This window comes from Anastrepha ludens, chromosome 2, assembly GCF_028408465.1.
Source record: "Anastrepha ludens isolate Willacy chromosome 2, idAnaLude1.1, whole genome shotgun sequence".
Classification (NCBI taxonomy): Eukaryota; Metazoa; Arthropoda; class Insecta; order Diptera; family Tephritidae; genus Anastrepha; species Anastrepha ludens.
In genome coordinates, this window is record NC_071498.1 from 26,611,031 (window position 1) to 26,623,646 (window position 12,616).

The window sequence follows — 12,616 nt, forward strand, 5'->3', positions numbered from 1 at the left end:
GTAAGAAAACCCGTTTATTTCATTTCCGTAAGTAAGATTCTTGGTTAAGGAAAAACCACCTTAAGGAAGATAGAGTTGCGCCACACTCAGCTCTTGCTTATCCAAGCTTGACACTATAAATTTACTTAGTCGCGCTAGTATGAATGAAACATCTTTTTTTTCATTTGCTAAAAAGTACATTTATTTAGCAAACTTGTTTAATATATATTTTTTTATTGTATTTGTTGTAGGTTTTGTTGTAATTTACTATTTGAAATTGTTGTTGCTGACGATTCTCGTTTTTTTTTTTTATATATATCCGCTGTATACTGATTTTAATTATTACATTTCTTATTGCAAGTACGTTTTTTCCAACGCTTTTAGTTGCTTTTAATAAGAGTTATATTTTTCAACTTGTTTCAGATTCGTCATTTTTTCAAGTGCTTTCCAATGCAATTAGATTACATTATTACATTTATTAATAATAAAAATGAAATTCAAAAATGTCAATTGTATCTGTTCTCTTGTGTTTCTTCTTGTTATACGTTTTTTCTCTAATAATCATAACAATTGAGTAAGTGCATTCGAATGTATTTCACCATCACGATTCGGCAAACGAACCGAATCGATCGACCCTTCAACCACACCTTATTCAATACTTTTCCAGCTAAACTGTTGCTTAACTCAACGCGCGCATATGCATTTGCATGCCCTCTGCAATCATTCACTCACACATTCAATTCAAAGTGTTACTGTATTCCCATTCGTGCTCCTTTTAAAATTTCTTCGTATTTCAATTGCTTACGCCTTTTCGTATTTTATAATATAATTTAAAATTTTCTTTTATTATTGTTGCAGGGTTTGCCATTGTTTATTATTTCAATAAATATGAGCCATTTATGTAATTCTCCAGTGTGTGTGTGTCTTTCTTTATATAGGTATTCTTATAAAAGAAAATACTTAGGAGCAAATTTGAGAAATTCATTAGGATCCGTTTGGATGTTTAATTTTGTATGTGTGAAATCCTTTTGGACGAATGTGTACCTTTTGGTGTGGGAAGGGATAATATTTCCTTATTTGTATAAATGTGTATATGATTTGTTTGAATGTTTACTGTTTTATAAAATTAGTAATCTATACATAAATAATTGTAATATATAATTTCTATTTTTTTTTTCGCAGTTCCGCTTCCATTATGTTTCCTTTTTATAATGTCTTCCGTATGCATTGTTAATCTTGCTTTGCTTTGCACTCTCTCAACCCTTATATTTTGCAGTTGCTGATTTCATCTTTTTGTTTACTTTTTCATACATTTCATTTATTTGATTTTTCGCTTTCAGCGGATATTCGCAATCAATTCACTTTATTTAACTTCCCCACCAATCGGGACCGGAGTTGGAGTTAGCATGAGATGCCGAGTAACTGCCTCCGTAAGAGCCACCACCTCCACCTCCACCTCCACTACCGCCATAGTAGCCACCACCAGAACTGCCACCTGAAAGTGTAAATTTAAATTGAGACTTTCTGCAATGAATTTAGAAAATAGCTGCTTTCGATTCACCAACCACCCAGAACCTAGCGCGTAGTGAATAAAAAAAAACCCCCTTGAACACAGCATTGATTTCGTTTATACAAACTGTTATGTAATTTCATTAATTTACAAAGCGTCCCCCTGAAAATATCCCGCCATAGAACGGTCACAATCCCGTTGATTTTCAAAGCATTGCGGCTAAAGTATGCAAAATAACAAAAAAAAGCCCTGCTTACATACACTTGTCCGCTTTTGAGCTAAGCGGTTAAACAAATGCGCATACACATTACGTTACATACAAATTTGCCGCTTAGCGAGCAGTGGAATTCTCTAGCAAACAAAGAAGTGGTGAATCGAAAGCGGCAACTATATAAAAAAATAAAATTGTTTCCGTTGTTTTTTTTTGAGTTCTTCAATATGAGTCTGAAGCTTAACCCTAGATCATTCGTCTAATAGACCATGTACGCCTGCAGTTTTGCGAATTCTAAATATTCCCGTCACACCACCTTACTAGCAGAATTTACATAATAAATTAAATAGAAATAATATAATACTTCTCTTAATTTACACTCATTTGTTTGAAATATAAAAATATACTTGTTTTTAATCTGTAGGCTGTGAGGCGAATTATTAGTGAGAGAGTAACACTGATTTAAGTTTAATGATCTAGGGTTAAGAATATCTATTTTCTAAATAGCGTAACTTATTTACATTTTTAATATAACTAAACTTTAAAACACAGAAACTTTCTTTTTATAAAAATAAATCTTTGGACTATAACTCCTCAATTCGCCAATACTGCTTACCATTGCTGCGGTACGATCCACCGCCTCCACCTCCGCCGCTTCGGGGAGCACCACCACCACCACCGCTACGGGGGCCACCTCCACCACCGCCTCCGCCAGAAGTTTGACGGTAATCACGAGAGCCAAAACCGCCGCCGTAGCGTCCAACACCACCGCCTCCACGTCGCCGATTGCCACTATGCGTGCGGTCTGATGAGAGCATCTCTTCAAGAAAACCAGGAACTTCCTGCTTTGTCTCGACGAGCAACTCCAGCAAATCACCACAAATATTGCGATTCTTCTCATTGAAAAACGATGTAGCAACACCGAGATTGCCCATACGGCCTGTACGACCAATGCGATGTACGTACTCCTCCACATCTGAGGGCAGGTCGAAGTTAATAACGTGCTTCACATGAGGAATGTCCAAGCCACGTGCTGCCACCGCAGTGGCAACCAAAATGGGACAATCGCCGGAACGGAAGCAACGTAAAGCCTCCTCACGTTCTTTTTGTGTACGATCACCGTGAATACTTGTCACCGGATGATTGCATTGGTAGAGGAACTCTTCCAGTGCGTCGGCGCCTTTTTTCGTTTCTACGAAGATAAGCGTTAAACTATCCTTTGAGTACTCTGCACCGGCGCGTATCGACGACAATAGATCAAGCAAATATGAACGCTTATCTTGTTCGTATACCCATAAAATAGTTTGGGTTATATTCTCCGATGTGGAGCCAACACGTCCCACAGCCAAGAATATATAATTGCTAAGAAAATCAGATGCCAGCTCTTGTATTTGTTTGGGGAAAGTAGCCGAGAACATCAAAGTTTGCCTCTGCCCAGTTGGTGGCATATTAGATTGCTCTACAATGCGTCGGATTTGAGGTTCGAAACCCATGTCCAACATACGATCGGCCTCATCCAATACCAAAAATCGTATGTTGTCCAAACCCACCTTTCCGCGTGTAATCATATCCTCCAGACGACCCGGCGTAGCCACAATCAGATGGCAGCCACGATCCAATTCACGCATTTGCTCACTTGTATTATTACCGCCGTAGAGTACAGCGGGACGCATACGAGAGCGATACGCAAACTTCTTGGCCTCCTCGAAAATCTGTGTGGCGAGCTCGCGCGTCGGTGCCAGTACTAGCCCAAGCGGATACTGCTTACGGCGACTGTACTGGCGATTATTTTGCGGTGGCGGCGTCATGCCATGCTCATACATTTGATTGAGAATAGGCAGCAAAAAAGCTGCTGTCTTGCCCGACCCGGTTTGTGCGCAGGCCATTAAATCGCGCCCATTTATTATAATTGGGATCGCATATTTCTGCACCGGTGTCGGTTTATCATATCTAGCCAACATCACGTTATTGCGTACGATCTCGGTCAGCTGCACGTCATCAAACGATACGATGTTAGGCGGTACATTCTGTCCCGTCGCTTCCACGGGTATATCCTCGTATTTGTCAAAGTTAATGCCGGTGTTGCCGACACCGAACAGTTCCGTCTCCACGCGTTCATCACGTGGTCCCAATTTAGTGTAGTCGATGTCGCCGCGGCGATCTTCCTTCCATCGTCCGCCATAGTTACGTTCTCCGCCGTTGCCACCACCACCTCCGCCTCTTTCGTTGCGTTGCTGTGCACCGTCTTCTGGGCGACGCTCTGGTTCCTGCCAACGATCGTTGCGAGGTTGTTGTGGTTGTGCTTGATCGTCGAAGGTTTCACTATTACGATTACTGGTATTTCCACTACCGGCACCACCGCCCTGGCCTTGATTGCGTCCGCCACGATAGCCTCCGTTTTCCCGCCTATCAAATGTTCGCGAATTTTGCGGGCCACGACCTCCACGATTCCAATCTTCTCCACCTCGTCGGGTTTCACCTTCAACTGTAAATGGGGAAAAATTAGAAAATTTTATTTATTTTTCCCACATTTCGAATCTCTTTCAAACACCAGTCACATTTTAAATTGACTTACCTTCGAAACCGCCGCTGTTCTCCTCGTATCTGCCTCCACCACCACGACGCCCACCGCCGCCGTAACCACCACCAGAATTGTTATAACCACGACCACCGCCGCCTCTGCGATACTCTCCACCGCCGCCGCCGCGCTGTTCTCTGCCTTCGTACTTTGACGATGGAGTTCTCTCCTCGCGATTATCACTATTAGCGTTAGGTGCGCTGTTGCCACCTCCGCGAAGATGTGGAGGGATATAAACGCCGGAATTAGATGAACTCTTCGTTGTTATGGGGCTGCTATTATTAGCTTTGCCGCCATTCAAGTCCAGACCAGCAACCTAAAAGTATTATGAATAGTAAGTAGTAGAAATATTATATTGGAGAAAAACAAAGCAGATACTTAAATATCTAAAATAATAGTGCGGTGTTTTACATATGTTGCGAGATCTGATGTAAGGCGCCATATAATTTCCAGCATAAACTTACCAACTTTCCAACCATTTCCACCAATGTTTTTCATTATGGAAATTAAAATTGAAAAGTCAAGCTTCTGATAAACAAGAAAATTGACAGTATAAGAATATTTTCCTCAATTTTATGGAAAGTGAAAATATTCGAAAGTAGCTTAAATTTGTAGTTTCCACTTGATGGAAAATCAACAGAACTAAGATATAAAGAAAAATACTATTTATTTTCATTCTGTCTCCTCCACCTCACCTAGAGTTCAATGACACATTGAAGTACTTAGAAGGGATTATCAAAACATGTCGTAATTTTTTAATAAAAATAAAAAATAAATAAATAATTGGCGCGTACACTTCTGTTAGGTGTTTGGCCGAGCTCCTCCTCCTATTTGTGGTGTGCGTCTTGATGTTGTTCCACAAATGGAGGGACCTACAGTTTCAAGCCGACTCCGAACGGCAGATATTTTTATGAGGAGCTTTTTCATGGCAGAAATACACTCGGAGGTTTGCCATTGCCTGCCGAGGGGCGACCGCTATTAGAAAAATGTTTTTATTAATTTTGCCTTCACCGAGATTCGAACTAACGACCTCTCGGCGAATTCCGAATGGTAATCACGCACCAACCCATTCGGCTACGGCGGCCGCCCGCATACAAAGCTAGGAAGCTCAAATATTTGATTTTCTTTCTAAAGTTCTATAAAAAATGAAGTAATATCAATGCATTTCTCATAAAGAAATTGGTCCCATTTAAAAATAACTAATTCTTGCGATTGCTTTTTCTGCTAAAAGAATTTTAGCACGCTCACACAATGATCTTGATAAATATCACTACCTGTAATCCGAACAAGTGGCTACCTTGTAAAAAAAAAAAACAAAAAAAAACAAGGCAGCAAGCAAGGTGCTACAAAACACGGTCAAACATAATACAATAACAATGCGTTAGGGAAATCGTATTAAGCTTACGGAAAAAGAAGCTGCATGAAATGAGTGAAAAAACAGTGAAAACACGTATAAAAAGAGAATAAGACAAATTAAAGCAAGAAAATATGGCGAGAATTATACAAATAGGTCAATGTAGACTTTCCCACCGAACGATGGTATCGCAACATAACTTTTTTTTCAAATTACCAGGTGATCCCATTAAATTTGTTTATTCAGGAAAAATATTGCTCAAGAGCTGTGTTGTTGTTTCTAAGGAAATATTACTAACCTTTTGCTGGCCGCGTTTTAAATCGTTATCTACATAAACACATTTACACATAAAAACAACAAAACATCCGATAGAAACAAAATAAGAATAGTGTAGACGACGACACGCCAGTCGAAGTCGCTCAGCCAATGATCCATTCTCTAAAACAATTTATAAAAAGCACAGAAAATGATTGCTCGCTTGTGTTGCAAGAGCGGAAAATTAGAAGGGGTTGTCTAGAATAAAAGTATTTCCGATTTTGATTACATGAAACTCAAACTTCGCCACAACCCATAAAAATCCAGTTTGAATTATTATTATTATTATTTTTTTTTTTTTTTTTTTTTGGTAGCACAAATTTGCTCTGAGACGTTGAGTGTCGAAATGACAGAGAAAACGCTTAGCCCATAGCACTAATACACCGAAATAGTATAAAATTTCGTTGCCGCCAAAAGCTGCAAAACTTGATTGTGATTAACCTCTCTTAAAAGCTACGGAAGATTTTGCTTCCCGCACGTGGTTTCTATTACACATACAATTTCAAAAAATCTACATTTTGATTCTACTGCACGTATCTCCCAGTCATCACACAATTAAAGCGATATTCGTAAAAAAAAAAAAACGATCGAAAAAATCGCCAACGCTGTACACACGTCTAGAGTGCACTGCGCTGTTTTCAAATATAATACAAATTATACTTATGCATATGTACATATGTAATGCATACATACAAATAAGAGTGTATGGGCCATTCCGTGAAAAGTGGCGCCTATCATGAATTTTGCTTTTCAGTTTTTCTGACTTACGAAATAGATGTAATTCTCACTTAAATATTAATAAAAATAGCTAAAAAAAAATACACCTAGTGCTTGAATAAATATGCATACCTATATGGAAGTGGTTTCTACTCGTTCCACCTGTCACGAAACAGTGCTCTGTCCGTCACAAACTTTTCCATTTTTTTTTTCTTTTATTATTTAAAAAATATACTCTTTAATACGAGTATCTCGAGAATTAAGCGTATTTGTTTTCCCCCACACATCACACGTATGCGCTTGTTATAGAAGTATAATTAACTTAATATGTACATCAAAAACGCATACTATCTCTATTGAGTGGATTGATTATTTGAGTATTATCTACTTTTTGAAATATTTAAATGCTTGTCAAAAAACGAGTAAAAACGTCCCACTCACGTCCCACGTCACAACGGAATGGCCCATAGCATAATTCGCACCAGCCACATACTTACACGTTGGTGACTGTAGAAATACATATGTATTAATATGCGAAATTCTCCACAACAGCAAAATGTTAAATAAATTAAGGCATAATTATACTATTTCTTTTAGCTTCATGTGCAAATGTATGCGTGTGTATAACTACATATTGTATAATGACGTCGACAAAATTGCTAACAGGCCAACGCCGCCCGGCAACAATGCGCGAATGATGAATGAGAAGAAAATAAATTCAGACAAGAACAGTTACTCATTTTTTGCGGGATTCATTACCGTCAATCCTTGAAGCATAACAATGAAACAACTAATACTAACGGATTAAAATTACTTTAAAAACTACTTCACTAGTTTAGGAATTAACACTGCAGTGCATTGATTTGTTCCCTAATTATGAACAAATCAATGCACTGTAATCAGAGACTTAACTAAAATAACAAATGAATCATTCGCAATGTTAATATAAACTAGTGTTAATATAAATTAAATATATATATACATATATATATGCACAGGAATAGGCAACGTTTTTTTTAATTTTCAAAACAATATAAAAAAAAAATAATAAAAAAAAAATAATAAAAAAAAAAATAATAAAAAAAACAATATGACATAACATGACACAATTTTTTTTAATTTAGCAGGTATGGCGGCCGCCGTAGCTGAATAGGTTGGTGCGTGACTACTATTCACAGAGACTACCACTACTTGCGAGAACTTCTCATAATCGGACAAAAAGCCATGAACCAACTTTTACATAGCATTTTAAGAACCAATCTTGCTCCTATAAGCGGATATAAACACTTGGTTTCTTATTTTTATGTTTACATAACCATAAAATAAAAATGTTAAGAAAAATAAAAAGACTCTTATCCGCCGACAACGAAACAAATAGCCGAAATCTAAGAATGATAGAATACAAGATTGCACCTTCTCAAGTGCCATGGCGTCAGTTTAGAGAATAAACAAACAAACAGAAATATTGAACATTTATTTTCAAAGCCAATGTGTAGCCCCAAGAGTGCGTTTATTAGAAAGTGATCACCGAGAAGCCAATGCATGATCAGAAAGTGACAGTTCAGTGCGGTTTTTTTGCGGTGACCTTATTGGCTCAGTTTTCGGAAATGCCATTCTTGTCAACGATCGATCTTTTGCAGGCCAAGTTCGGTAATCCTATTATCATAATCCGCCTCAGCGATGTCAATTAAGGGGTTATATACCTTGTGTTGGACTAAAAAATCGAAAATTTTTTTATGGCATCATCTTTAAAATATAAATTCAAAAAATCATAAAGATCGGAGCACTAGAACGAAAGTTACAGACCGTGGAAGCACGCGACCTTTATCCATAAATGAAGTGCACGCAAAACTTTAGACGCGATTATCAAAAACTATTTGATCGATTTGCATAAACTTTTTTTTTTATTATTCGAAGTTACAACCTGGTGAATCTGAACTGTTCACATTTTATAAATATTTGCATAGTTCTGGAATTAATTTTTTTAATTTTTCAACCCCTCAAAAATCGTTTTTTTTGGCGAAAAGCGGTTTTCATATCGAGAAATTTTTTTATTTGTTCGATATCAACAACAAATAATAACATTTTTTAAAATAAAAACACCAAAATGTATTCTTCGAGACTTACCCTTCAGTATGATATATGCCTCATTTGAATAAAAGTTCTAAAACATATTTAAAAAATTATGACAATCATCCATTTTTTCGGGCTCACTTAAGCTGTGATTTGACGCCGTTGGATTTGGCGACCCAGAAGGAACGATGGAATTCTTTCTCTTTCAAATAAACCAATAATATACCAAAAAAATTACGTTTGTCATTTTTAAAACTGCTCCCAACTCATACGTCGTATCACATTACCCACCACTCGATGCTTAATTCTGTTAGCGAATTTGGGTGTTTATTTTGATATTAAGCTCACCTTTGCTGCGCTGTGCATATTAATTGCATAATAGTTACTTCTGATTCACCAACCACCTAGCGAATAGTGAATAAAACAAGCTCTAATTTCCTCACTCAGACTTTAACACAAATTAATCCTTTTGTTTTCCGATTCAAAACTGTCTGTTAAGACAGAGATTCAGTGCTTTTGTGTTGTCCCAGTAAAAGGTATAATTCCCGAGCCTTTTATAGCCTCTTCAGAGGTCCCACAAAAATTCACAAGACTATTGGAGTTATCTTCAAATTTTTCTTTCAGTAGCCATATTCCGCAGTTGGTGCGAAATCGTGCCCGATGTTGTGTTTCGTAAGGTGTAATAAATAAGTTTAGAATTTGGAATGCTGTACATATTTCTTTGGAGGCCTGCCCAAAAAAACTTGTAGAGTCGTATTTTATGTGCTCAAAAAATTGTCCTGAAGTTTGCTCTACGAACCCTAAATTTTTCAGAACCTCTGCCATCATTCGATACGGCTACTTGTAATAAATAAGAAACCAGTAGAAGGTAGAAGATCTGAGCTTTCTCTATCCTTTACTGTTAATATTCTAATTACTGTAATTAAAGGTTTACAGATTGTGCTGTTCTTCTACCTCTACATATATACGTATATATAAATTTCTAATGTATGTTCCATATTTTATCACATAATATATAAAATATGTTTATATGTCTATCTACACTGATTCTGACTACATCCAGGCTAAGAAATCCGACACACAAAAAACAATTAGAATCTGTACTGAGTCTATTTAGTTCTAATTTGGTTATGGGTGGTGAATTTCCTAGCCAAGGTACCCAAGGTACCTTTGCTCCCAGTTAGGGACAATAATATAATACTACTTCACCAAGCTGATGTGATGCTACCGTACTGCGTGACTTTTATCCGATATCAATAATATTAATATGTCGAATCTAAGGATACACTATCTACTCAAAGATGGGATGACACCACCTACTTTTAAAAATGTTACTTGCGGCTTTCTTTTCATGGGTTTAAAGTTTTTACCAAATTGTGGTTGCATTAATTTTACATCATATTTATTTCTTTTTTTAAAATATCGATGTATGGAAGGTGGACTTGTTGATTGACCGATTTCGCCCATTTTCAATATCTCTCATCATTATGAGCTTTTTGGTATATATACACAGGTCTTTTTTTATCTCGATTCTTTCATGCTGTTACATACTACCGTTTTGTGAATAAAATTATAATACTCTTGGGCACAAGTACACGGGTATACTAACTGCACCAGCGTAAACTTGTAGCAACAATTGCCGCGGAAAGGGCCTCCCAAATGAGCCAATAAACTCTGAACATAAAAAACTTTATGTTCTTTGGTAAACTCGGCTTAATGATAATCGAAGCAAAGCGAAGTAGAACATCCAATGAAAATAGACAAGCGGAACAAATTGGCGAAATAAAAAACTAAAAATCTTACAACAAAGAGAAGAATTACTTAGCGAAAAAGAAATGTGATGATTGACAAAAAAGGGAAATTAAGTAATAAAAAGAATGTAAAAGCGAAACGAAATATGTAATTCACAATCAACGAAACGATGAAATTGTACGAACGCCGCACGACGGGGTCGAAACGAACGGGTAGCTAAAGCGGTAGACTGCGATAGGAAGGACAGCATGTATAGTTGTAATATGTTATGAAATCAATAATTTTTTTAATAAACATTTAGAAAAACTGAATTCACCATTTATAAATCACTTTTACACCTGCACTATTATATACATTATTATCACAATCATTCTTTTCATGAAACTTACCTGCTGCTCTAGACCTGTGCCATTTTGGTTAATAGCATTACTCATATTACCCTCCAATCAGTTGCTGGTTTTTTCTTTCTTTCCGTTTAGGAAAATCTCGAATGCTTGCTCACTTGCTTACACTGCTTCTATTGTATATAGAAATCGAGAAGAAATAAAACCAAAATTGTCTTTTCTCTATCTATTAAGAGTTTCAGTTCAGTTAAGGGACTTTTTTTTTTTTTTTTTGGTGTATACGGCAGTATATTCTTTTTTTGCTATCTCATCAGTTTTTTCACATGGGCTACTGAAATTTTAAATAGTTAATATCGCTGAATATACTAAACACTTTTCGTATACATATAGTCTTTTTTTGGTTGAATTTCATCAACTATTTGTGAATAAGAAAAACTTATACCAAGTTCTTGCAAATTTTCAGCACACGAACGAAAAACGCGTCGAACGTCTACTTCACTCGTTCAGTAAAAGAAAAAGAAAAATGGCCGAACTCAGCCGACTACCGAAACGAAGGAAAGTACAATTGCAGAGATGCTTTTGTGGAATGTAATCTACAAACTTGCAAAAAACAAAAGTCGAAAGTGCTAAACAGCCATAAACCGCGCAATATGTTGTGGTAACCTTATTGGCAATAAAGTTGTTTTAAAATAATATGACAATTTTTTGTAAATAACAATCCAAAATGCCAATAAAGCTCATATATTTTTGTTTCATGAGTCCTACACCTTTTTATTTATATGATTTCTTGTATGATAGCGCTGGGTCAAGAAATGCAACTATATTCTCCTTATCAGCCGGTTTATTGAGTTGTATTCGAGTTATTTTCCAAATTTTAATAGAATAAAAAGACAAGCCAAAAATATGTTGTAGAAGAATTTTGATGAAGAAATGAACATAGAAATTCAGGAAAGTGTTTACGTATGGTGTTTTGTTAATTTTATACAAATTGTATGGATTAATTGAAATACTTTGGAGAACCCTAAATAGTTAATAAATATGACGATGACCCAAATGGTCATAATATTCAAAGGTGATATTTATTTATTTAATACACAAACGCCAATCGGTAATATACAACTTAGTAACAATTAATGAAAAGAGAAAAAATGAATTTTGTGGGGAAAGGTTTAAACAAATTAATAGGGTATTTGTAACAATTAATTGATTAAAAAAAAAATGTCGAAATGTTGTTTGACCTAGGGGTATGGTAATAGACGTGATTTAATATCTGGTACGAAGGTATTGAGTGATCCGCTGTAAAAGTCTACCTCGTTGTGCAGAGAGTTGACGATCCTAGCTATTCGGTTATGTGGACCGTTAAAAACATAGTTTTTAGTTGTCCTTGTGGTTTTTAGCAGGCGATTGCGTCTCAGTGGAAGTCCAACAGGTGCGAATTCAAAGCAACTATTGATATCTGGGGCATCGATCAGGCCATTCACAACTTTGAAAAAGAATATTAGGTCCGCTACCTGCCGACGTGCTTGCAAATTATTGATGTGGAACTGGTCATAAATCTCAAGTGTTCATCTGTATCCTCCTTGGCGACTGTATCGGTAATCCAGGTTTCTGCAGAGTTTCACTTGTACTCGTTCAACGCGTTTGATTGCAGAGTCAGTAAAAGGAGACCAGATTACTGTGCCATATTCCAGAATTGGAAGGACTAAGGAGGAGAAAAGGCTCAGTAAGGTGTTGGGATTTGTGAAGTCCTTGCTGGTTCTAGTAATAAAACCAAGAGTTTTAA

At 36.6% G+C, this 12,616-nt stretch overlaps 1 protein-coding gene across 1 annotated transcript; it reads right to left on the reverse strand.

Moving 5' to 3' along the window:
• Positions 1 to 256: 256 nt before the first annotated feature.
• On the reverse strand, positions 257 to 11,356 carry LOC128866209 (ATP-dependent RNA helicase bel). The gene is made up of 5 exons (XM_054106760.1): positions 11,276 to 11,356; positions 10,879 to 11,164; positions 4,276 to 4,594; positions 2,317 to 4,185; positions 257 to 1,474 (listed from the first exon to the last, which is right to left on the reverse strand). Exons 2-5 carry the CDS (start codon positions 10,921 to 10,923, stop codon positions 1,347 to 1,349), a joined length of 2,361 nt encoding a protein of 786 aa, XP_053962735.1. The 5' UTR covers positions 10,924 to 11,164; positions 11,276 to 11,356; the 3' UTR covers positions 257 to 1,346.
• Positions 11,357 to 12,616: the final 1,260 nt, after the last annotated feature.

What these genes read in the sequence shown, in the direction of transcription:
- LOC128866209 (XM_054106760.1), bottom strand. Translation starts at nt 10,923, where the DNA reads ATGAGTAATGCTATTAACCAAAATGGCACAGGTCTAGAGCAGCAG. An exon ending in GAACAGCGGCGGTTTCGAAG is followed by an intron (nt 4,186 to 4,275) that starts GTAAGTCAATTT and finishes CCCCATTTACAG; the next exon opens with TTGAAGGTGAAACCCGACGA. An exon ending in TGGATCGTACCGCAGCAATG is followed by an intron (nt 1,475 to 2,316) that starts GTAAGCAGTATT and finishes TTACACTTTCAG; the next exon opens with GTGGCAGTTCTGGTGGTGGC.